Consider the following 24520-nt stretch of genomic DNA (forward strand, 5'->3'; position numbering starts at 1 on the left):
ATGTTCTACTTGTGAGAGATGTATCAATGTGTCCTGTATATCACATGACTCGGTCTGTCCACTTGTCTCTGATACATCACTGTCTTTCTAGTTGATTTTCTTGTGACCGGTGAGGGTGAGGAATGATAGCTGAATGCTAAAGGGGGGAAGAGTGGGAAGTGGGCTCTCAAGTACTCCTCTGGATACAAGTGAAAAGTCATCCCAAGGGGATTGCTACTGAGAAAGATTCCTCTAGAAAAGATGAGGGGGATCTATAACTGGCAGTTCTGTCTAGAGACCTGAATGAGACACTGATGCAAATAATGCACCCAAACGCGAAGTGCACAGATGAAAGGCGCCTAAACGCGCCAGGTAAAGCGAAAGTGTGGAAAAGCACGTTCTAATGTGAGAGCGCGTTCCACGCGATCTTAACGGAGAGTTCCAGTCGAGATGGCAATCAAATAGAGAGCCAAAAGAAAGGATAGACGTGGCAATAAGCGCTTAAGGGTGTCAAAGCGCCAAATGTGAGGGAAAACTAGTTGATTTAGATGATCACTTGTGCTCTACACTTCGATGATAGTAGAACGGAAGTAAGTAACAGAAAAATGAAACACGCTGACGTGTAAGTATGCTAAGTGAGTTCCCAGGCCTCGGAACCGAGTAGGGAGCACTAAGGTATGTGATGAGGTAAGTCAGGGTCCATAATGAAACATAGTGATAAGTACAAGTGCCTGTGTGATGCCATATGAGTTCTAGTGAAAAGGGCATGCACCAATGGACCTTGGAGGACTAGGACAGGACATGCGGAGGATGGGCGACGGATCCTAAGGAAGTGCAACAAAGTCCGATGTAACGCGCTCAAGCACGCTGGTACACGCCAAAGCACATATGTGCGTAATCAGGAAGGTGCGAACAGGCAGTAGCAAGGGTCCGTCAATGCGAGGATGAGAGAAGGCGAGGCGCTATAAAGGCGACGGCATAGGAGGTGAAACGCGAAAGGCGAAGTGTGACTGTACCAACGTGAAAGACGCGACAGCGTGAAACGTGACAAAGGTGACGAAACACAATGAAACACGACAGAACGCGAAACACGACAAAAGCGACGAAAACACAACGAAATGCGAAACACGACAACGCAAACACACTAAGGCAAAACGCGACAGAACGTGAAACGCGACAAAGCAAACGCGCTAAGGCAAAACACGACAGAAGCGCGTTATTACGGATGCGCAACTGCAGGAATGTGGATACTCAAAATGCGAAAGCGTGTACATGTCGAAACGCGCTAACGCGAAAGTGCGTTTGTCACATTCGAGGTGCATTTCGAATTTAGAGGGCGCGTTGCAAGGATATCGAGTGCATCGTGAAAAGGCGTGAATTTGGCCCATATGAGCCTGGAGAAACACAAGTCTCTACACCGGCTGATACATCACTCTCATGTTGTTTTAACACTTTCCAGCAGCTGATATATCACTAGGTCTGTTTATTTTATTTGCTTTCTGATCACCTGCAGGCTGATATATCATTAGTGTCTGTCTGCTTTTCCTGTGACCTGCAGGCTGATATATCACTAGGTATGTCTATTTCGTTTGCTGATCTTGTTACCTGCATGCTGATATATCATTCTGTATTTCAGGCCATTGCACTCTTCAATGCAGGTCAGTGCGAAGAAGCAATGTTGCTCATCAACAAACTTGCTGCTGTTTGTCCAAATACTGATGCACTCATGCGTCGTGTCGTAGAAGTATGTACCATGCGCCTATGCTCCGTCATCATTAACGCCTATCTGCTTTTCCAGTGACCTGCAGGCTGATATATCACTATGTATGTCTATTTCGTTTGCTTTTCTTCCTGCGTGCTGATATATCATTAGCGCTCATTTGCTTTCCTCGTGACTTGCAGGCTGATACATCACCAGGTATGTCTGTTTCGTTTGTTTTTCTTCCTGCCCGCTAATATATCATTAGCATCTATCTGTTTTTCCCATGACCTACAGGCTGATACATCACTTGTATTGTTGTAACAGCCTTTCTAGCGGCTGATATATCAGTCTGTCTACTACAGGCTTGTGGTAGTACTTATGTAGCTGATATATCACTTCCGTGTTCTGTCTATCCAGTATTCCATTATATGATATATCAGCCTGTGAGCATAAGACATAGATTATACACCTCTGCCGTAAATGAAATCATATATGCGCTAAAATATCTGTACTATGGTGTACATGTGAGAGGCATGGTGACACTAGCAGGAGTCCATGATGGGACAGCTTCCCACAACAACCTGAAGTGTGTAGACATTCTGTGATGTAGCGTAGCCTGGCGATGTGCATATGTGAGTGCCCCCTCTGTAAATTCATGTGAGACAAATTGGTGTCGTGTGCCTTGTTTATCCCACCATCCAGCCTGCCACTCAAAGAAAGCAAGAACACGGCGCATTTCCTCACGCAAAAGCAGCACTTCCTCCTCCCACCGGTGAGCTCGAGCCCTTGCTTTACACCATTCCACGTGTAGCGCTACAGCATATTAATCAATGTATACATATTATGATTGAAGACTTACAATCCTGTAGTCCCTCCTCCTGATTGTTGGATACCCCGGCCGTTTTCCATATCCACGATATATTCTGTTGGCCGACTGTCTTCCCTTCATCGTGTTTGAGAGGGACTGCGTCCTTTGTCCTGTCTAGTGGCTTCAATATCCACCGCCAATCATCATTCTTACCAAGTTTTGATGCAAGCATTACAAGCACATCTCTGGCGGCAGTGTACTTGACCAATATTGCATCGATTCGGCTTTCAGCCGAATGGATAATACCTTGAGCACGAGTGTTCGCGCACTGACCTTGGACAAAAGCGTCCTTGTACTTGTAGAGGTGGTAGGTCATATTGATGACAGTGCGGAGATCGCTGAGCGCATCATTTGCTTGGGCTTCATGTAAATCCCATTCATACCTTAGCAAGTGAACGTCGCATGGGAAGCTCGAGGGTAGCGAAGAAGGAAGAAAAAGATTGATCTTGTGGACCTTGTCCTCAGAGGTAATGTCATGTGATGATCACAGGCGGGAGACACATGGCATGTACAGCAATTGTATGCGGGACCAGGTATCAATTCTGCGGCAGAGGGTATTGACGTGCTGAAGTATCTTGACTTTTTGAGTGTCTGTGGCATGCTGTCCAATGCTCTTCCCCTCAAACTCAACATGTCATCTAGGTAGAGCCAAGTCAGCTGTGAGCGTGACAAATAATGTGTATATGTACTGCTGACCCTCTAGTTCTATTCCCGAAGAGATAAGAACCAATGGTGATACATTATCGTCCAGGGACATGTGTTCACCACACTCGATTTCTTCTGCCTCGGTCTTCGATAATGCCAGACGCACGGCAGCCTGGGTCACCGCTGTTAAATTACCCATTAGCGACATAGATGTTTAGGCATGAAACAGCACTTACTAGCCCCCACCTTCACTTCAAAGGGGTTTGGCAAAGAGTGGTTCAACTCCCACATCTTGATATCTGTTCTCCACCCAGCTAATTGGTCAGCATCAAGGGCAGCATCGAATTTGTCAAGATCACGAGCACGTTCTTCAGCCTCAGGTACCGCGGCCTTATATTTTCGGAGAAGAATGGCGCCTGTGGGAGCAGCTTAGCTTTGAACACTAATCAATAGAATAATCACTCACCCATAGCACATACTTTCTTCCAATTCCAATCGTTAAAGTGATCGTCTATGGTATCTCGCCTGGATCTGGGTCCCATCTCGCGAGTACTTGTAGCAAGAGGGTTAATATCTGCCCACCCGCGCTCCGGAGCTTCGCCATCTGTCCACCCAACACCCTTGATAAAGTTGAACGAGAACCTGGTTTGACAACGAGCGATGTGCGCTGGTAGGTGAAATTTAGGTACAAGGAATGTAATAACCTTTTCGTCGTGGTTGAGATGAAATTTGTGCGGGAATGCCGACATGTGCGACCAAAGATTTTTGTTCCATTGGCAGGCAATGTCATAAGATATGTTGAGGACGTGAACGCCTTGTGAAGAACGCATGCTTGAAAAAAAGAGATAATCCATGTTGATGTACCTATGAATGGTGTGTTCAGAAACACGACTATGATACGATCAATGAAGGAATGCACCTCTCCCTCTTTTGCAAATCGCCAACTGAACAAGGGCGTTTGAAGTTGTGCCGCACACAATCAATGGTTCCTGCACCCATTGCTGCAAGTCCACGTGAAGCCCTTGTATCCGCCAGGTTGACTGCAGAGTGGCTAGAACACGTGCTCTTCTACATTTAATCATAGTCAGTGCAGTGACTCAGGCAATTGTGTTTGACTTACCTCCTGGGCATTGCCCACCCTGTTGCATGAAGCCAGTATATCCTTGTATTCAGTCTCTTCAACAAAAAAAGCATATCCGCGATTCAGCCCGGGATCAACAGCATCTGATGATACATTATGGCAAATGAGTCGGAAATTAGTGTCGATAGCCAGGAATAATGCATACAAAAATCTGCGGTGAGGGTAAGGATCAAGGTTAAACATTCATTGGACCTTCTTACTGGAATTCCAGTGGCGTGTTTTCCCACCCAACAGGTAAATTTTTGCTTGGGTGGGGACAGGCAGGGCATAACACAGCGCAAGTGCCTGCTTCTATTGTCTTAATGCCTCCGGGATGATGACCCTGGCTGCAGCGTTTCATCTGCATTATGAAACACCATTCACGTACCATATGGAGGAAGGACTCGTAACGATTCTGAATGATACCATCAGTGAGGATGACCTTGGACATAAGACATGTTGCATACCTTTAGGACACGGATACCTGTGTTGTCTGTGAGGCGAGCAATGGTATTATAGAATTCCCATACTGAGGCTTTAGATTTGAAGGACAGCATTTGAAAATATTCCAGCACACTAAAATGTAGCGGCTGATTTAGGGTCTGTTGTAGTTGAGGGAAAGAGGTGAACACATAGCAATTGGGTAATGTGTGGCTGAGCAGACTCACATCTGTAGAAATCGAGTCCAACTTCATGGACGCCATTGCAGTCGAGGACGACAAAGTCGTTGTTGGATGCAGACTTTGGATTGATACATTGAATACCGACAGGATGCCCAAGTTGGAAGCGGACACCCAAGGCTTTCAACGTAGTGACCTGAAATGAAGTACCGTTCCAACACTGCAACATTGTTCAGATCGTTGTTTGTGCAAAAATAGTGCACATACCTCTATTCTGTGAAGCGGTTGCCTCTCATGTACACAGAGAGTGCATGTATGGCACATCAGATCTGTGCCATGACAGTCTTCACACCGAAACATTGGGTTTGCTTCACTGCAGAAACACGTTGCCTGTGCAAAATCACCACGGCCCTCCAAGCGAAGAAACTCCAGCAAAAACAGGTCGGCATCAGAGGTCCATACAGATAAAGGATTGTCCTAATGAGAACATAGTTAGAATCACCACAGCCATCTCAACTGACATACAACTTACCCCAGCAGGGCGCTTTTGTGCGTGAGACTCTGTAGATGCATCGCAGAGATCCTCGTTGAAGCTATTGAGTGATGAAAAGTCGAATTCATCATTGTGCGCATCCTGTAAGTTGGACGCTTCAAATTGGTGTTTGGCAGGTGAATGCGGGATTGTATAGTAAACAGAAGAAGCTGCAAGACGACCACTGGATTCTGCCTCAAAGCTAGTGTGTTTGCGCTGCTGTTCCTGGCGAGTCAGTTGTGGAGTATCATTTGTCTCATTCCTCACTACTCTTCCTGCAGCATCACTATGCACAAAGAAATTCCGCTGGAATTTTTGGAGTGCTCGCTGTTTTTGACTAGTGACCATAGTCGACAATGGTGTATGGCAGATTTTGCCGGATGGGTAAGCAGAGTCCAGACTCCAATTTGAGTATGACTAGTACATGCAGTAAAATTTGAACAAACGAGTGACTCATTTGGATGGCACTTGCCAGCTAAGTAAACCTACTAACATAATTTCATCATAGGCTTCAGTACCACCCCGATCTATAAGAGTGATGAGTTCCCTTTCTGCAGCGAGCTGACGTGTTGTCAAACAGAGCAGCTCCTCACACTGCTGCAATAGAGTATTGAGTCCAATCCCCAGTGCACATAGCTGTACAGTCTCTAATAGCAAGGTAATGCGCTGGTGCAAATTGTGAATATAAGCACACACATCTTCGAGCTCAGGGGACATGACATCCCATCCTTCTGTGTCAATGCGTTGGAGTACTGCGAGAAAGTGATTCTGGAGGGAATTATGCTCAGGAACTCCAGCTTTGTAGCCAAGCTCGATGTATAATATGTTGAGGCTGTGAAAGTTTGAGATGATGGACTTCGTGAATCAGCAAAGATGTGCGCTAGTATGACGGTCTCGAGAAAGACATACTTCACTCATATGAGCCTGCCTTCGCCAACGACTACGTGACTTGGCTTGCTCTATAGTCTTGTTTCTAGAGCACGATGAATACAATGACCATTGATTCTGGAGGTAGTGATTAAAACTAACCTTGCATAGTGAGCTCGTTTGCTTTGCAATCTAGCATTACGACAATCTTCCTCGGACTTGTATCTTGGTGGCATTAATGATATGGGTTACCAAGTATGGTTAGTGTTCACATATTCACCATATCATTGAATGCATCGGGAGCCACACTTTGGGACAGATGGATTTGATTTGTATATACTGTATAATACCATGTACTCAACAACATATACTTAATCTCAATGCGCAGAATGCTTGTGCTGCTTGCTGTACTTACTTATATGTCAACCAGTCACGCCAATCATTTGGATGAACGAGAAAAAATGCACATTCACCAGACCCATCATAGGGTGTCTCAGAGAGTTGTGTGTTTTGCACCATGATATATCATGCTGCACCCATGTTAATCACTCTTGGCATGCTGAAATACCTTGGTACCAAGCACACCATTGGTATGGAGCATATCCGCGTTGAGCACAAATGTTACCGGGATTGATCGATCAATGATTGCCTAGGCCTGTTCAGTGTCATAAGACTCACAGCCAACTCGCTGATCGGATGCCAGATCCAGCAGCAACACACTGGAAAAAGGGCAGAGCACATTGCACAATATTTTTAGCATACATGAATGACAGAGTATATACAGTACAGAGATATCAAGCTGCCTCACCGCACCATACATTAAAAACATCCTCGAAGTGGGCCTGGGCTGCATGGAGCGTAGTAAAATAATGCATTGTCGTGCCAGCGGAGCAGAGTTTACGTGCAGTATGACTTAATAGGTATTGTTAGAGACGATACGGATCAAATAAATGAAGGAGCTTACATATCACTGAACAATCCGACTCCATAATGACAGACAGTTACGAACCACTTGAACTGACTGGCAGGGTCAATGTTGATGAGTGTCTCAGCACTTGCATCGGCAGCCTCCAATTCATCCCTCACACTATAATCATACTCAGGCTCAGAACCCGGCAGAACATTGTCGGTGGCATCATTAGTGGTATCATTGGTGGCATCGTTGGTGGCATCATTAGTGGCATCATTGGCAGCACCAATCCAAATGTCTTCAATGGAGGTGTCAAGATCTGCGTGTTCATCACCCGGACTGTCCATCACATCCCGGTGAGAGCCTATAAGTAGTGTGAGCATAAAAAACGCAGTAGATACACTGTATGTACCAGATTGTGTGTGAAGATCGCATTCTTCACCTTCTGGCCAATAGGGCCAACCAAATGGTTGTGGACACAATGGAGGAACTTTGCAAAATTGTGTCAGTACCAGCAAACATTACGGAGAACCAAAGAAAATAGCTTACCGTAGCCACACTGAACCAAGTGAATGGCCTCGATGAACTGTTCGGGCGTGAAACAAGGATGGGGTAGCATTTGGATGCAGGCAATTGTGGACACAGTGGACTTTTGGCAGGGACATGTTTGCAGATCTGAACAAAGTGGTAAGGTCAAGTTGCAGGAAAGAGAATAGTATTTATACCGCTTGCCATTGGATCAGGATTGGTTGGTCAACTCTGAAAAAAAACCTAATAAAGCTAAGTTGAACAAGTTCGTTCTAGAACCTGAAAGGAACCTGCTACAAAAGCATGCTGGACAAATGTGAGCAAAAAAAACACACAGGCGAACATCACACTAACATTGCAAGTACAGATGGCCCCTCTGAGATGGACAAGTGCCGAACAGCTTACATGGCTGCAAAATGAGGTTCCAACGTACCTACAGATGCAAAAAGAGAAAAAGTTGGTTCGGTTTTTTGAGCTGCTATACCCCAAGTGGTTCAGTGAGTTCCTGGAACATATGAGACTTTGGCTCACAGGATCAGAAAACTCACCTGACGACAACGACACCAACATCGACCAATCTAGTCTCGACTCGGATGCGGCTGTCAATGAGATCATTGCCGAGCTGGACCATGAAAACGCTATAATTCCTATCAGTGATGTTGAAAAACAGAGTGACTTAAATCCAGAACTTGCCGAGGTACTCAAGGACACCATAAAACATCGACGTAAAGTGCGTTTTTGACGCTGAGCTAATTAAAAATCAGAATACTGATTAGCCGTTACACAGAAATTACAGGAGTGGTTTCGAAACAACACCAAAGGAAAGACCAGACCAGGTGGGACTTTGACGAGCAAAGTCCTATCTACAATGCTGGGACAGCGCGCACGAGGCACTCAAGACTTGAAAGAAGTTGAGGTTTACTCACAACTTCACTATGAATCAAAGGTCAAGCCCTTGGTTTGGGAAGACATCAGGGAAAACAAGCTTGCATTACCTGACCAGAGGCTTCGTGCTGTCCAGCACCACACAAGTGAATGTTTTGCGAAGGAGTCGGAGGATGTGAAGGATGAGGTTCGCGTTGAGACTCAACGTATTAACACTGCCAGAAAGTTAGGTTCTGTCGCAGCGGGGGATGATTGAACAAAAGAGGAGATTTACCGGTAACTAAGTCCTCAGGGTTCGTTAGACTTTAACTGATTTCTTCTTTGAAGCGCAATTCAAGAGCTGCCAATTGTCCTTGGTCAGATATTTGAGGAACTCTCGACTTTGACTGGTGGATGGCATTACTCACTCGTCATGGGTGGACCAGATCCTTTGTGTGAAGGTGATATAATGACATTAAGGCATGTAGATGGTCTTCCTTACATATTAGTCATATGGTTGTTCTTATTTGCACATCATCAGTTATCACCATGGCAAAACCCCAGATGGTCTGAGCTTCAAGGCATCAACACCTAACTTCCACGAGCAAAATTTATTACCATTCAAAAAACATCTAGATCGCATCTATGGTACATATGATTAGGGTTAGTGGTTGTATGTTTACAACTGATATATGATTAATAGGTGGGTCTTCAAAGGGAACTTCGGTTCCCACATCTATACCCAGTACACCTCTGTCAACAACCAACCTCATTTTGACATCTGGACGCAGTTCCCCTCCTTTCTTTGCCACAGACCTCACCTTGCCAGATGATCTGTTAGATCAGCAGCATGCATCCAATGTCGGCCTGCCACTACCTCAGAGGCCTGCGCATTTCGAGGACATCGGCTTCAACACCGTGCCACAATTGAACGGATGGCAAGGTGGCCTGCATCCCGACCTGTATTCTTTTGATCCAGCAGCTCCAATACATTTAGATTCACCAATCACTACCTGGCGAAAGGAGTTTGTGTCCAGTGAAAATCTGACTATGTCTACTGCACTCCCTCAAGTGCAGGAACCATTCACACTGCCGCAATTTTCATTTCCAGATAACGCTAATTTGTTGCCCACACACGATCTGTCACTTACCAGTACAACTCCACTACTCCATCTTCACCAGCCTTCCCCAGTAGTTTTTTCAACACAACCCTCTCCACTACTCTCTTTACCCCTGCTTCCCTTGCTGCTCCCTTCGCCTGAGCCTTCCTTACCGCTCACTATGCCTGGGCCTTCCTTACCACTCGCTACGCCCAGGCCTTCCTTACCGCTCACTACACCCAGGCCTTCCTTACCGCTCGCTTCACCTGAGCCTTCCTTGCCGCTCACCTCGCTCAAGCCTTCCTTACTACTCCCTCCGCCCGAGCCTTCCATGCCACTTGCTTCGCCTGAGCTTTCCTTGCCACTCGGCCCACTCTCCTCGCCTGAGCCTTCCTTGCCGCTCTCTTTGCCCAAACCTTCCTTGCCACTTGAAGCTGACCAGGGCACATTGGCACCTGATTTGGAGCCATCAACATGTTTGGAACCGACAGTCACAACTAAGGCTAGGTGCTCAGGACATGAGGGACATCCTTCAACCCGAGCAAAGGAAGCCAACGAAATTGGCAATGCCAGCCCACAGCGAGGAAAAAATGCAGTGCTCAAGAGGAAGCGGGACTCGGTGCAGGCTAGTGCTTCAGAGTTGAAGAAAAAATCTCGTAAATGATGTTGATGTGGGCCTCGTACTCATGCCTGCCTATCTACTTTACTAGTATACCTATAACCCTGTCTGAGCTGTTAATATTGAGATTGTCATTGTGTCCCTGTGAACCCTGCCTCCATCAATGAACTTTGATGTATATTGTGTACTGCTAACGACCGGTATTATCAATATTTCACTGACATATGGTAATATATATCACACGAGCCTAGTGAGAGAAAACAGAAGAACCAGGGATCTGATGGAGGTAGCACACATGAATCCAGGTGTTCTGTGCACTGCGTACTGGAGAGGAAGAAGGAGGACGACAGGGGGAAAGAGTTGTGCATCGTCGAAGATTCATTGTTCGGACTCCGAGCACATTAATTCCATGGGTCAGAAAGGTACTTGTGATATATCACCTCCTAGTGTGCGGATGCATCCATGTACTAGGAGGTGATATATCCACTGGCTAGAGTACCGAGTAGGAGCTACAGCAGGTGATATATCCACTGGCTAGAGTACCAAGTAGGAGCTACAGCAGGTGATATATCATGTTTCACTAACCTGCCAGTGATATATCACCTCCTAGCGCGCAGATACATCCGCGTGCCAGGAGGTGCTATATCCACTGGCTAGAGTGCTGAGTAGGACTACTATTATAGCAGGTTATATTTTTTTTTTTTTGGATCCTTGTTTATTGTCCTGTGGGGCGGGGCCCTATGGTGGACACTACCTACAATATCGTACGTTGCTAAATATATATTGTGACTCTGGTGTGTCGGTGCTAATCAATGGTCCGTGCGTGAGCAGGGACAGTGACGCCGTCTCAAGGCATTGGAATATTGTGTTACATTTTGCGTGCGCTTCTCCTCTTCTCTAGCTGCTCCCTCTTTCCTTCTTCCTCATTTCTTCTCCTCTGGGGGGGTGACGTCTCCAAAAGCCTGTTCCATTCTTCTTGTGCGCGCGATGTATTTGAGTGTCAGCTCTGATTCCTTTGCTTTCGCTTAGAAGATATTTGATGTGGAGCTGGCGCGGTCCTACTTCCATGCTGAGTGTGTTGCGTTGTCTGGCGAATTTGGGGCATACTAACAGGAAGTGGTGGACAGTTTTCTTCGTGGGCATGGCATTCCTGGCATGTCGCTGACGGCGCTCTAGCTATGCGGTGGAGATGTTTGTTGAGGGCGATGTGACCAGTGCGTAGTTGGAAGAGTAGCATCCCATGCTTTCTTGGTAGGTCTGCGATTTTGCTTGCGAATTTCTTGGACGGAGCCGTGTGATCGATGGAGTTGAGCCGGGTGTAACGGGGTGATTCTTTCATGATGCTCACGGCTTCGTCTTTGATCCTGCCATAGAAATGCTGTTTGAGAGCGGATTTGCTTTGCGGGAGTATTCTGATTGCGCCGTCTCTGGTCAAGAGTGACTTGGGGAGTTCGTGCGCTTCTGAGGAGTCTCCTGACGCGGCTTTCTTCGCTTCCTCGTCCACTGCCTCATTGCCAGGTATGCCTTTGTGGCCCGGCGACCACCGGATGACTAGTTTTCTGCCGTCTTTGAGGGGTAGCAAGTTATGCAGGTCGTCGTGAAATATGTCTGCTAGGTGGTGGCCTGGTCTTGATTGGAATGCTGTCGTGGCGAGTATTGCCGCCTGGTTGTCTACGCCTAGTGCCATCGTTCCCCCCCTGCTGCCTCCTTCCTCCTTCAACAGTTGGATTGCCAAGATCATCCCTGCCAGCTCTGCCTCGTATACGGTATGTTCCTCGTCGCTTCCCAGATGCAATCTTTTCCTTCTTATCACCTCCTCTCCCCTCATCAGTACTGCTGCGCCTCCTACTCCCCCGTCCACTGACGATCCATCCGAATATGCCCGTAGTTCTTCCGTGGCGAGTGTGTCGTCTTTTACCGCTTGCTGCGTTGACTCTGCAATATGTGTATCGACGTCCAGTTCCCACTTGGGGTAATGTCTGACTGGTTCAATTTTCTCGATGTTGGATGGGTTAATCTGAAATTCATTCATCAGCCTGTGTAGAGGTGAGGGATATCGCTTTCTCCCCTGGAACTGTCGTTTTTCGCTATACTCATATGCTTTCTTGATTTCTTTGGCTAGCGGGTGCGGTGGGAGGAGTGTAGCCATCCTTAGGGATGCTCGATAGCACGTCTTCCTTAATGCCTGCTGAAAGGGGAGTACATTAGCGTGAGCATCCAGAATATCAGTTGCGGTTGATCTTAGTCCTCCTGTTATCAACAATGTGGCCGTCCTCTGAACCCTGGCCATCTGGGATGTGAATCCCCTTGCTCCTCGTCCCCCTCCGTTCTTTCCTCTGCCCTTCGCCACTAGGCCTAGCAGGTTATATATCACATTTTGTTAACCTACCAGTGATATATCATAATCTCAGAAACGGGCCCACTGTAGGTGATGTATCACCCACTGTGACTGATGGTATCAGTGATGTATCATAGAATTCAATATATTGATCTTCATGGTAGGTAATATATCACCCTCTGTGACTGATGTATTGTCATCTTACAGTTTCACTCAAAGACCAGGATGTATCATGTACCTTCTACAATGATAGGTAATTAATAGATCATAATGACACTATCGCCTGGCATCCAATGCCCACCAACTGGATTCAGCCCGTCACCAGCCACAATGTTTGTGTATAGCCACACGAAGTCCCGCATCCGCTCCAACCTTTCTTTCAGGATGGCATTCAACTTTGGTGGGTCCTTATAACCAACACCATATGGACGAGGTGGCTTCAGTAACATTCGCAGATCCATGTAGGCATGTCTGGCCTCCTCGACACTTGGGGCAAGTCTCAGCTCAATGTTGTAACTTGTCCATTTGTGCCACCATCAGCTTCGTCGTCACTCTCAGCATCAGCTTCATCATCACTCTCGGCATCAGCTTCATCGTTGATCTTGGCATTAGCTTCATCATCACTCTCGGCATCAGCTTTGATTGACTGGTGAGTCGATGATTTCTTCAATAAGAACAGGAGTTTGATCATTCTCCCTCCAACGCACTCCGCGGATGGCAACCATATTGTCCTCATCATTTTCATCAGGCACATCTTCACAGAAAGCACGATGGGTGACATTTGCAACATTTCTGAAGGCTATCTGACTCGGAAGGAAAGTAGATGCACCTCAGGCCTCTATGTCTGCAGGAATAGCATCCAAGCAAAGACCTGCAATAGGGGTCCCAAAAAACATGGTTGCCATGCCCTGCTTCACTGATCAGTGTTGAAATTACATTTGAAAGGATAGTAAGTCACTCACATTTGAGTTTTCGTCCTGCTCAATGTTCAATGTCTTTTGTTTTTTGTTAGATTCCCTATGAGCCCATGCTATTGCCAGGTTCTCTCTCGAGCGTTTCTGCTTCCGTGTTCTGTTGCCCATGGGTCTTTTTAGTAGGCGGGAGGATGGCAGCGGCTTCAGCGGCACATGGCGTCGGAGTATCATGCATGGTACTTTGCCGCCAACCTCTGCTTTCAATAATCTAAGAAATTGGAATTAAAAACTTTCCACTTCACTTCTCTTCATTCCGAAAAACATAAAATGTTCGCAATATTATTACCGAGGTAAGTGAGTAAGCGATTGACGCAGAAGGCGCCTGATCAATAGTAATTACATTGTTTGTCTTTTGTCACTCTTTCATCACGTTTGTCACGTGACGTTCGTCGAATCCACCAGACCGCTACTTATGTATAACATATATAAGGATTTCGTGCAGAATTGCGTGTGCTAAAGCCAATGCGCGAACTCTAGGGACGCGCGAACTCGTGGGACTATCTAGTATTAACCAGAACGTTCTCTAACCGGTACCCGGCCTTTTGGCGCAAGCGGGCCGCCGCAATGCTGCATCCTTCTCTGCTTTCGTGTAAACTGCTAGTACCGGTGTAAAGTAATTCCGTGTTTTGCAATGTCGACGTACCCTTTCTCGTGACCCTTCCACTTCAGCCTGTCAAGGGGACACCTGCCCGCGACAATTCACTTTGCGACACTGCGAATGAGGCTGTAACCGTTGTTATCCCACTCCCAGGATTCCCAACTAACTGGGAATCGGTACACACGCCGAAGCTGCCGTAGTTGTTATGGTTGTTGCGGTTGCGGTTTTGGTTGTTGTATTTGACGTGTTTTCCGTGGTTATCGTGGTTCAAGTTGGAGCTGTCATGTTGTCGTCCTTGACGAGCTTGAAGCTTAGCTTTAATAAGCTGCAACAGTCAACCTGCTGGAATCAGCAATCCGAATACGGTAAAATCGTTACATGATAAGATGTGGATTCCCGAGACTCGAGGAAATTCAAACTTAAATCGTTTATCCAGGACGGTTTTCTCCGCATGGTGTCCACCCCCGCAATTCCTCCACATTTTAGGACATAGTCGGATCTCACTGCACACGCAGCAATAATCAGCGCTTCAAGAAAACTAGTGCTCGAGTGCCGTACCAGTGACCACATTTGGTGGTTGCAGGGGTTCTTCAAATGGTCAAGTCTTGGAGTTCTCTCCTCACTGCGCGCCTGCTTAGGCCAGGCCCTGTAAGTCATGGATCATACCTGTGCTGGTAAGCTGACCCCATAATGTAGTTGACCGAGTTAGGTTACGTTCGTACTGGTACTAGATAACTGTTAGGGTTCATAATGATGAAGAATTGTCATCTACTTACAAGGTAAGCTGCCGTAAGCATAATAACAGGTTGTCATCTCACCCGGCGGCAGGTGCACCGCAGTCGCACTTTAGACAACTACAGCTGCGTTATCTCTGAAACTCACCTTGACGCAAGCAGACTAATCTCACAACTTGCGTCGGAGCCAAGACTTTTGTAGGTGAAGCGCAGCAAGAGGGGTCAAATAACATACGAGCCATGCGTTCATATGGTTGAGGGGCTATAACGGTCAATGATCAATGATTGATGATTGTCATATAGCGTGATGGTATCATTGTGATGCAGCTGATTCGATATACTGCGGACCTATTTCGATATTGGCGGTCGCCGCTAATCATAGACAATGTTTATTGCGGTGTTCCTTTCCAGACTGCGTGCGCAGGTTGATTGCCATATGCTGTATGCTGATGGAATGATGAGGCCTGAGTCGAGTCAGAACCTGTCTTCCAGCTTGACTCGGATGACAATGGTGCCGATGCTGCGGTGCCACTGCGAGTCGCACGGACAAAATATCATGTTGGCTGCTATGCGGTATAAAACAGCAAGTGTTGAGGGGCGATTCACTCATTCACTTACAAGCTTCCCCAGCTCTTTAGAAGAGAAAACCTAGGCATTACATTTAGCCACAGAGCTCTATCATCTTCGCTGCCACCACTGAAAATGTACAAATCATCATCTACATCTTCAAACACCCTGACCAACGCGTCATCCAACTCATCCTCAGAAGCTTTGCTCAAGTCACAAAAGGACATGAAGCAGACTTCCCCCAGCCAGTCCCAGCCGAAAAATTATGAAGCGGCCTTCGGAGCCCTTCAGGCGTCATATGGGTTGGGGTCGTCTCTAGGCTCTACGCCTCCAGTAAATAGGAGTCTTTGAGCGGATGGTGAGTGCGTGCAGATTTGATTGTGATGAGGAAACTAATGATTCGGAAGGGTATAAGTGGATAGGGGAGCCAAGTTTCTGGGGTTTCTTCTAGGAATGTAGCGTACAAGAACGAGTGGGGGAAGGTGGGGATGAGTTGCGGAATAACGCCAAGGGCTATAACAGTCGCAGTGGATTGAGACGTTCTCCTTTATGATATTCCAGTCCTGGTACGTAAACCATAAACCACTGCATATATTAGTGTAGAACAGTAATGGGGATGAAATGACCGCCAAACAAAAATTGGTATCACTTGAAATCAAGCGTACATACAGGGTGAGCAATACAAGGGGATGGGGATCAGAAGTGTGTTAAATTAAATGCTGAAGGATTGTGTGAAAATGTGATAGAAAAACAGCGCGATCCTATGACATACAGTTAAAGGTAATACCTACCTTTATTACTTCTAATTGAATGGTTTTCACCGTCTAGCCACTCGCTTTCGTTCTCGTCCCTCATCTTCTACGTCCATGGCGTCCCCCAAGTTGTTCTGGGTCTGTGTATGACTGGTGCCAAGGACGGATGTGCGTGAGCTCCGCGTTCTCCGTCTGGTATTTCCAGAGGCGGATGTGATTGTTGATGAGACGCTACTCCCTTGTGACGATGACTCGGTAACGCCTGAAGCAGCGGTGGAATCGAGCATCATCATGACAGCGTGACGACGCTTAGCGCCAGCGGTATAGTCGGAGAAAGCAGGGTCTCCTGTAACAGATGCTGCGGCCGTAACAGGAGGCGTGCGGAATAGATTCTCTGACGGTGTAAGGCACGCTGTGATAGGTGGGCCAATGGGGAATGGCTCGGAATTGTCTTTCTTGGCGCCTGACGCACGGGATTTGGATGGACGTTGGCCGGCGTACGGGTGGCTTGATTGGCGCGTAGGTGGCACAGCGGATGGCGTAGGCGAAGTTTGTCTGTTTGGAACATTTGAGACGTTAACCGTGAAAGGGGAATGCGGAGTCAAAGGCGCTGGAGCAACCTAATAAAAGGGGGATATATCAGTCAATGCGCAAAAAAGGATGAGGAAGCATACAGTTTGCTGTTCCAGGGGGGAAGAAGAGGGACCTGGTTGTTCAGTGTTCCTCGTATTGTCCCCGGGGAAGATATGACGGGGAGTAGAGTCTTTATTTGTATTGGGGCGGCTTGCAGGGACGCTCCCTCTTGCTCTTTCTTTTTCTTTTTCACGGTCTTCATCCTCATCTTCCTCTTCTTCGCGAGCCTTTACAGCCTCCATTCTAGCCTCAATCCAGTCCATGATTCTCCCGATCGTCATCACGTCTCCGGCTGGGTTGCTTGACCCAGATAGTGCTACACCACCTGTAGAAACGCCCTGTTGGATCATCGACATGAGATCTTGACAAGCCGTTGCATATCCTGCATTATAAGCGCGTTTGGATGCATGCCTTGAAGATCGGTAAAGGGTTGTTATACTGAGCGCAGCAGCTTGTTATGTGTGCTGAACGTGAGTAGCGTGGATGGAGCCTGGAGAAAAGCTCCTCACCTTTGAAGTTGTTCAACAAGTCCTTCTCAGCTTTCTCTAGGTTTGCTGCTGGTAGAGACTTTGCCAAACCGTTCAGATCTAGTGATGAGTCCATGGCCATGGAGGTGCTGGCAAGTAAACGTCGGGTACCGTGTGTGCAGCAGTTATGTATTACGTAAGTTGGTTTCAATCGCGTTGTTGTGCTAGTTTTAGCCTCTGAGAAGGTTCGCGGTTTGAGAGGGAACGAGCAGAATCGATGTGGAAGCTCTTGGTCAGTGAGCTGTGTGGAAGTTCTTGGTTAAAGTGCTGCACGGCCTACACCGGGCCACCCGGTAAACTAGTTTGTGACCGGGAGTCACGCCACAAGAATTGATCAGTGCCCTCATGATCATGGATGAAGAGGACGACTTTTGTAAGTTTTGAAGTGGTGATGAAGTTCGATTTTACTTGATCTCACAATAGACGGCGAGAGTCTGGTGGAGTCAGAGTCAGACTACGCGGATGACTCTGAATCTGACGATGAAGAAAAGGAATCGGAAGTTGAAGACATTGAATTGCCCCAAGGGGTCCAGGCAGAAATTGATACTGATTTCAAGTGCGTCTCTCCCTTGAGACAGTTTTGTGTATCTGAGTATAAAATGTAGCCGACTAGTGAGCAATATTCGCATGACGGACGATGTCTCAAATGCAGCGATGCTTCATCGAGAATGGGACTTCAATATCGCCCAGCAAGACGCCGAATTTCGTGATGACCTTCGCGAAGCATCTGGGATAGGGAAGAAAAAAGGCAAGAAGGTGCGTGGTTTGTGATAGCTCTTTTGAGCACTCTCGCAACTACTGCTTTGCATCGTGTTTTCAGCGCGGTCGTCAGCACGGACCCGTGCTCTCCCATCAAGTACGCGCCCTCATAGGTGAAGGAAACCAAGCATATGTCGATGGAAACATCCCAGATGCGATACGAATCATGCAGGAAGTCATTCGCATTGAGCCTCGAGCGTCGTCTGCGTGGTCCGTTATTGCTCAATGCTATGAAGATTCCAATGAACCGAAGAAGGCACTTCAACTGCGCATCATGGCGGCGCATCTTCGACATGATGCGGATGAATGGGAGAGATTAGCTGCACAATCAAGGTGGGGTCGTGATCAGCTTTCATCGAAGGGAGCATTGACCAACGGCGCATTTCCCAAGAGATTTGGGCTATAACCAACAAGCTATATATTGCTACAGCAAGGTATATAGTCTTGATCCGACAAATGTCGATGCACTTTGGGACCGTGCTTCCCTGGCAAAGGAGATAAATGACCTTCGCACCGTACGTTCCATTATCTCTTATTTACGCGTCTCCAACATATCAACCCATTCTAGGCTCGACACTCCCTTCTTGCAATTTTGAAACGGTTCCCACATGACATGACAGTTCTGGCAGAGCTCCGACCAATACTCATTGAAGTATCAGACCTTCCCCTTTGTGCCTCTCTTTACCAGGCTGCCTTGGAGCACTATCAGACCGTTCAGCCCCTGGGTCCTGCACAGCCCATTGACCCCTCCCTGACTGACCAACCATCACCAAACCAAATATTCGGTTTCATCGACCTTTTAGTTCTTGCCGATCTGTACAACACGATGGCAGAATACGACCATGCAATCCAAATCATAAGGAAAGGCTCCAGATGGTTGCAAGGCCGCGCAAGCCAACGCTTCTGGGATGGGTGTGTAGACGATCGAGAATACGATTTACCTCGTGAAGAACGGGGCAATGTGAATATAGAGCGAAGTGGCGATGTTCAGCCTGGTCACTATCCTCTTGACATCAACGCCCGACACCGACTCGCTATCGCGCGAATCAAGCTGGGAGAAGTCGAGGAGGGCAAGGTGCGTATTTATCATACGGTCAAAACCTATGGGTGTGTGACGAGTCACACAGATGCACGCGTCTATTGTTCTCGCGCAAGATGTTCTCGATTACGCTGCTCTTTTTGGAGAGATCGCTGACTCGTATTTCGAGCGTGAGATGTATGCTGATGCCAGACCAATATATGAGGTTCTTGGCGCAGACCCTGCAGTACGTTTCCTTTCCTCATCATGTCGGTCTCCCCACTGATCCTCTGTAAAGACCAGTAGCTTTTACGTACTTATTCAGGTGGCTGTATGTCGTAGAATGCTTGGTGACCTGCAAGAGGCTGCGGAGGTCTATAAGCAAGGTGAGATACCCCTTAATAAGTCATGTTAAAGTCTAATCTCTCGTTAGTCATTGATGCGGATCAAACCAATAATGACGCGAAGATGAAACTTGCCGAGCTCTACGAAATCATGGACGAGCCCCGGAAGGCTCTGGAACTCGTTTACCAAGGTTAGGGCGTCTCCTACTATCCAAGCTGAAGAATCAAATATATGTCCTTCCACAGTCATCGACTCTCGCAAACGACGGAATCACCAGCCTGAAGCCACGCCCGCACCCTGGTACTGTTCCTCAATCTCAAGGCGCCTCTCTCTTCGAAGAGAAATCACGCACCAAAGCTAAAACTCCAGCTCCCGGTAAAAGCAGGCTCAGCTTGGCCGAGCTCAAAGCACTCGAAGAGCAACGTGAGCGAGAGGTGATCTTGGGGTACAATCGTGTCGAGGATCTGTGGCCGCGTATGCTACATGGAGATGTGGAGGCGGAGAGGGAGTGGATGATTGAGGCTGAGAAACTGGTGGAGATGTTTAGGGAAACAAGGAATTTGTTTTTGACGACGAGAGTGATTGGTTGGATGTCAATGCGCTTGTGCTGAAATGACTGACCGATTCTGTCAGGACTATGACTTTAAGGGCATGTTCCCAAAGAGAAGAATACAACGAAGAGACGATACAGACGAGGATAGGATGTTGTCAAGGCTCGAGCTTAATGGTCGGTAGTGGCAGGCGTTCGCTGACTATACGTTATTTTGATCTCACTCCTGCAGAACGTGACAAACATACTCGTAGAGCCAAAGATGACGGCCAGGCGTCCGAGAAGGTTGATTCGTTCCGCGGCGTTACATTTTCAAGATGGCTGAGGATTTTTATGCAAGTCAGTCTTCGCAGTTGATATTCGTCTGACCCTTTAATCGTTTTGACTTCACAGTATGCCTTCGTTCTTACCAAACGGGGAGACTACGATCAGGCTGAAGAAGTTCTGCGCCATGTCCTTTTATCGAACGCCTATCGAGATTCCAATTCACAGAACACGATTCGAATAGCGATCATCAGTGAGGGTCTTGTTTCTCTTGATTCCACATCGTAACACGTCTTGCAGCGTGCGCCGTCTATGTTGGCAAGTTCTCTGTCGCAGTTGAACAATGTCGCAAAATCATCAACACCCACCAGTTCAACAACGAAGCTTTCCGCCTTCTGCTGGTTTCGTTAGCCAGCGGACACCGACCTACTGATTCGTTCGTTTCTTCTACTTTGCAGAAACATGTACTTCGTGAACTCCGACTTCACGATGCTTCCGTCAAGACTCCAGAACTCATGAAATGGAATGTTGTCGGGCGCAAGTATAATCTATCGTCGTCAGGCAAGGAAGAGCCGTCGAAAGTCGAGGAAGAAGTGGATGAGGAAGCGGATATCCCTGGTCCAATGGAGAGTAACACGACAGAAAACACAGCGGTCCGGATGCCTACGAAGAATAATCCAATCATCGTCACTCTTTATGGTCAGATGTCTCTCGCTGCCAAAAGCTACCAGAGCGCCATATGCAAGTTAGTATCCCTTTCCAGGAGCTCCTAATAACCGTTCTTTCCAGTCTATTTGTTGCATGCATACGATTATTGCCCTGAAGATCCTGTTGTCTGCCTGTCTCTAGCCATCGCTTCTCTTGGTCGGGCTATGCAGCGGCAGTCTGACAATCGACACCACATGATAGCACAAGTGAGACTTTTGTGCTCCTCATCGGCTTCGTACCTCACAGTTTTGACAGGGGATGGCTTTCTTGTCTCAGTATCGAACGCTCCGGAAATCATCCGATGATGAGATGCTTGCAGAGGTGGACTACAATTTTGGTCGGGCGTTCCATCAGCTTGGTACGATTTCCCTTTTCATTTGACACCTGTTAACTTAGAAACGCTGTCAAGGTCTTCACACACACGCTGTCTCGCATTATGAGCGTGTTCTTGAGATTGCTGAAAAGCGGGGAAGCGAGGTGAGTAGCGCGTCCGCCACATTCGATTATGGTGGCTGACGGTGGCTGACGTTTCTAGCAGTATGCGTCCGTCGCAAAAGAGGCCGCATATAATCTTTCTCTCATCTACGTGACTACTGGTGCCGTACCATTAGCTGATGGACTCTACAGACGATGGTTATCTATTTAACGAATTACAACTTCTAAGAACTTCTAATTGATACTATCCTCTATGATGTGTCACACCTTTGTTGATTTCGTCCGAGACCATCATCCGGAGACACTGCCATTAGTTGTTTCCCGATGACGTTGTCAGGCGAGTTCAGAATTGTCCCCTGTCAGGCCGACTATTTCTTTTCGTATTCTTCTCCATTAACTTCTTACTCCATGCAACCATGTCAAACACAAAACCTACGACTTCATCATTGATTGTACTGGTGAGCTGTCTGTCTGTGTTTACTTATGAGCGTCAGTACTGACAACTCTTCAGCGTGGCTCATCATTCAGCAGCGTATCCTCAGATAAAAGTTCGAGCTCATCGGACTTTGACAGATATTCCTCCCCGTCCTCGTCAGGACAGACCTCTCCTGAAGATGACGAGAATAAGACATTCCAACTTGACGTGCGGCATACTTCTGCCTCTGAGAGCGACGCGAAGCTCCGTCCGGTCTTGAGAGGCAGTCTTGCTATGAAGAAGGCCGCAACTGCACTCCATTCCCGGCAACGCACGTTGTCTGCTGCTGTGAAGACGGTGACTAGGGTATTTACAGTCTTCAAGAAAAGGGTGAGTCGGTCTCGTTTTTATCTATCACGCTAAGCTAACCAATTATTTCAGAAGTTGGACGAGGAAGAGCCGGTTTTCATTGCCAGTCCATTGCGAGAAAGGTTTGGTAGGAGGATTTCGGTCAAAACCAGACCAGAAGAGGTCAGTACATCAGCAGTCGCATGAATATAGCACTAACAAAGCTCTTGTGGACAGTTCTACAGTCTTCCAAACCGATACTTTTCTGTACACGATTTGCCTATGCAAAAGGTGCGTTCGTGTTATTCATTTCAGGTCATCGAACCTCGCTGACGTCCTCAGGCCAAGACTGTTGGACATAAGGCAGAAAGAAGGATAGCATCCATCTCAGGGCCGCCGTCCTCGAGCATCAATAAGCCATCTCGTAGACCACGCAACCCTAGTTTCAGTCTTCCTGGATTCGTTGAGGAACTACAGGTCGCTATGCCCTCGTCGCCACCTGTGGCTGCGCAAGTCCCTCTCGCTGACTCTTCTCATGAAGAGCGTGAATCATCCCAGCGCATTCTCATCATTATTCTCCGCGGGCTGCTGTTTATCCCCTGGTGCGCAACAGTAGGCGGGGCGCTTCTTCTATTCCCTCAAAAGCTCGAGCTTGTGGTATTCCGCCCAGGTTATCTCGAGTCCTTACAAGGTATTCGCCGCTTTGCTCACTGGGCCGACTGCGCATTCCACCATGCCATGATCTTCCTGGCGCTCGTTGTTGCACTCTTGTGGTACAATGCTGCTGTGGGCGTTCCAATGGCTTGTGGGCTCATGTCTAGGTTCATGTATGTTTGGACCGACTTCCAGGTGGACTCGAACGTCCCGTTGGGATGGGATGATCAACAGAGCTTATATTTGCTGGCAAAGGGGACGGCGTTTGAGAACCAGACGGTTCTGATTAAAGATTGTGAAGGAGAGGCGAGGATTGCACAGTTGAGAGAGGACTAATGTCATGAGTGCTTATGCAAGCAAGGTCAGAATATAGTTGATTGCACAGTACCAGTATACGACAACCAGCCGTATCAGCCGACATGCACGAGACTGAGCTCGACGTTCAATCCACGATGACTGTCGACACGCTTGTATGTACGAAGCTTGAATGAACATGATCTTGTACGAACGGATAAGTAGATGGGATAGATCATCATACGGCGCCGTGCTGGCCGGAACAATCGAAAGACTCGGTAAGTACACTAATTTAGACATCGGAGGTTGTATTTGACTTGTCATGGTCATCCTCTTTTTCTTTCCTCGGGCCTTCGGAAGTCGCATGGGATTGATGCTGCCTAGTTCTTCATGGCCCACATGAAATTCTTGAGAGAACCTATGCATCAAATCTTCTGAAGGCTGCTTCAAGTTGGTAGGCAACTTTGTTGGTGAAGACTGCACTGATTTCCGTGGGTTCGTCCGTTTGTCTGGCACCCACCGACCTTTCACCCCTCGAGTGGTTTTTTTTCCGCTCCCATTTCACCAGGTGGACAATTCCATGAGGCGTGACCTCCTTTGCCTTTGACTTGACCATTCTGAGGTGTGAGATGATGGAGGTCAAGAGTTAATGCGTTATTACATTTAATAGCACCGTCGCTAAAGCGGCTATTGTTGTTTCAATGCAGGAATTTCAACAGCAACACATAAGGCTTTCATCATTATTAATGAAACAAGGACTCCCCTTCGGTCGGCTTTAATGCCACCTCATTGTGTTTACAGTAGCAATTCGGGAAATACAATATTAGCACAGTCTTGTCTCTCGTTTGCCTCTGCGAATAGACACATCGTATCTCTTCTTGTTCTCACTCTCGATATGCTGTGTACAACTGACCGTGAGCAAAGGGATCTGTTCGAAGGTCAAGCACGGTTCGTGCCAGCGTCAAGCCTTGACAACCATTAAAAGTAGTTGCATACGCGAGCCGCAAAGGAAACTGCCCTCGATTCACCGTCCACGATGAACGATATGGATGAAACGGGACTTCAACAGACACTGAGGGCATGAGCGCGTCATAACACAGCAAACGGAAAAAGCCGTGAAGAGGAGACAGCATGACGTGGTGGACACCATCCGGCGGCATCTCGTGCTTATATATGTTAGATAGTTATATCATAACGAATTACATGGCTATCGAATGATTAGGAAGATGAATGCAATGATCTAGCACAACTAT

General features: G+C 47.3%; 9 protein-coding genes across 9 annotated transcripts; 4 read left to right on the forward strand and 5 right to left on the reverse strand.

Annotated features, from left to right (window-relative positions):
- Positions 1–1555: 1555 nt before the first annotated feature.
- DFJ58DRAFT_730279 (uncharacterized protein) lies at positions 1556–2002 on the forward strand (the record flags this gene model as incomplete). The annotated part of the gene is made up of 4 exons (XM_041385866.1): positions 1556–1723; positions 1788–1803; positions 1853–1897; positions 1947–2002. The coding sequence occupies 4 exons, from the start codon at positions 1556–1558 to the stop codon at positions 2000–2002; spliced, it is 285 nt and encodes a 94-aa protein (XP_041241680.1).
- Positions 2003–2192: 190 nt separating this feature from the next.
- Positions 2193–5294, reverse strand: DFJ58DRAFT_717237 (uncharacterized protein; the record flags this gene model as incomplete). The annotated part of the gene is made up of 13 exons (XM_041384342.1): positions 2193–2494; positions 2541–2663; positions 2703–3009; positions 3049–3140; positions 3246–3377; positions 3431–3610; positions 3661–4058; positions 4114–4262; positions 4315–4486; positions 4536–4729; positions 4782–4904; positions 4945–5154; positions 5202–5294. The coding sequence occupies 13 exons, from the start codon at positions 5292–5294 to the stop codon at positions 2193–2195; spliced, it is 2475 nt and encodes an 824-aa protein (XP_041241681.1).
- Positions 5295–8138: 2844 nt separating this feature from the next.
- Positions 8139–8912, forward strand: DFJ58DRAFT_843275 (uncharacterized protein; the record flags this gene model as incomplete). Its single annotated transcript, XM_041392944.1, has 3 exons — positions 8139–8268; positions 8305–8501; positions 8559–8912. The coding sequence occupies 3 exons, from the start codon at positions 8139–8141 to the stop codon at positions 8910–8912; spliced, it is 681 nt and encodes a 226-aa protein (XP_041241682.1).
- An 898-nt stretch (positions 8913–9810) lies between these two features.
- On the reverse strand, positions 9811–10722 carry DFJ58DRAFT_843276 (uncharacterized protein; the record flags this gene model as incomplete). Its single annotated transcript, XM_041392945.1, has 2 exons — positions 9811–10190; positions 10680–10722. 2 exons carry the CDS (start codon positions 10720–10722, stop codon positions 9811–9813), a joined length of 423 nt encoding a protein of 140 aa, XP_041241683.1.
- A 2389-nt stretch (positions 10723–13111) lies between these two features.
- DFJ58DRAFT_747081 (uncharacterized protein) lies at positions 13112–13804 on the reverse strand. The gene is made up of 4 exons (XM_041387507.1): positions 13655–13804; positions 13564–13600; positions 13400–13491; positions 13112–13338 (listed from the first exon to the last, which is right to left on the reverse strand). Exons 1-4 carry the CDS (start codon positions 13772–13774, stop codon positions 13192–13194), a joined length of 396 nt encoding a protein of 131 aa, XP_041241684.1. The 5' UTR covers positions 13775–13804; the 3' UTR covers positions 13112–13191.
- Positions 13805–15977: 2173 nt separating this feature from the next.
- Positions 15978–17742, reverse strand: DFJ58DRAFT_485398 (uncharacterized protein). The gene is made up of 3 exons (XM_041380612.1): positions 17460–17742; positions 16992–17401; positions 15978–16937 (listed from the first exon to the last, which is right to left on the reverse strand). The coding sequence occupies exons 1-3, from the start codon at positions 17557–17559 to the stop codon at positions 16383–16385; spliced, it is 1065 nt and encodes a 354-aa protein (XP_041241685.1). The 5' UTR covers positions 17560–17742; the 3' UTR covers positions 15978–16382.
- Positions 17743–18131: 389 nt separating this feature from the next.
- DFJ58DRAFT_891875 (uncharacterized protein) lies at positions 18132–21767 on the forward strand (the record flags this gene model as incomplete). The annotated part of the gene is made up of 17 exons (XM_041394769.1): positions 18132–18233; positions 18262–18569; positions 18628–18751; positions 18805–19311; positions 19364–19501; positions 19553–19640; positions 19688–19789; positions 19845–19904; positions 19957–20177; positions 20233–20326; positions 20382–20434; positions 20543–20666; positions 20714–21112; positions 21203–21327; positions 21377–21479; positions 21531–21598; positions 21660–21767. The coding sequence occupies 17 exons, from the start codon at positions 18132–18134 to the stop codon at positions 21765–21767; spliced, it is 2724 nt and encodes a 907-aa protein (XP_041241686.1).
- DFJ58DRAFT_485450 (uncharacterized protein) lies at positions 21755–23315 on the forward strand. The gene is made up of 5 exons (XM_041380613.1): positions 21755–22014; positions 22068–22361; positions 22413–22502; positions 22557–22610; positions 22662–23315. Exons 1-5 carry the CDS (start codon positions 21973–21975, stop codon positions 23307–23309), a joined length of 1128 nt encoding a protein of 375 aa, XP_041241687.1. The 5' UTR covers positions 21755–21972; the 3' UTR covers positions 23310–23315.
- Positions 23020–24030, reverse strand: DFJ58DRAFT_798348 (uncharacterized protein; the record flags this gene model as incomplete). Its single annotated transcript, XM_041390676.1, has 1 exon — positions 23020–24030. A coding segment is annotated over one exon (498 nt), but the record flags the coding sequence as incomplete, so codon positions are not given.
- Positions 24031–24520: the final 490 nt, after the last annotated feature.

The sequence above is a fragment of the Suillus subalutaceus genome (assembly GCF_016647625.1).
Source record: "Suillus subalutaceus strain FC151 chromosome Unknown DFJ58scaffold_86, whole genome shotgun sequence".
Lineage (NCBI taxonomy): Eukaryota > Fungi > Basidiomycota > Agaricomycetes > Boletales > Suillaceae > Suillus > Suillus subalutaceus.

Excerpts from the sequence above, each read along its gene's own strand:
- DFJ58DRAFT_747081 (XM_041387507.1), bottom strand. The coding sequence starts at position 13,774 with ATGGGCAACAGAACACGGAAGCAGAAACGCTCGAGAGAGAACCTGGCA. Across the intron at positions 13,601-13,654 it reads AGCAGGACGAAAACTCAAAT|GGCATGGCAACCATGTTTTT; the intron begins GTGAGTGACTTA and ends TCAGTGAAGCAG. Across the intron at positions 13,492-13,563 it reads TTTTGGGACCCCTATTGCAG|CCTTCAGAAATGTTGCAAAT; the intron begins GTCTTTGCTTGG and ends CGAGTCAGATAG.
- DFJ58DRAFT_485398 (XM_041380612.1), bottom strand. The coding sequence starts at position 17,559 with ATGGCCATGGACTCATCACTAGATCTGAACGGTTTGGCAAAGTCTCTA. Across the intron at positions 17,402-17,459 it reads CTTGTTGAACAACTTCAAAG|CTGCTGCGCTCAGTATAACA; the intron begins GTGAGGAGCTTT and ends ACACATAACAAG. Across the intron at positions 16,938-16,991 it reads CCCCCCTGGAACAGCAAACT|GTTGCTCCAGCGCCTTTGAC; the intron begins GTATGCTTCCTC and ends CCCTTTTATTAG.
- DFJ58DRAFT_485450 (XM_041380613.1), top strand. The coding sequence starts at position 21,973 with ATGTCAAACACAAAACCTACGACTTCATCATTGATTGTACTG. Across the intron at positions 22,503-22,556 it reads TCAAAACCAGACCAGAAGAG|TTCTACAGTCTTCCAAACCG; the intron begins GTCAGTACATCA and ends TCTTGTGGACAG. Across the intron at positions 22,611-22,661 it reads ACGATTTGCCTATGCAAAAG|GCCAAGACTGTTGGACATAA; the intron begins GTGCGTTCGTGT and ends TGACGTCCTCAG.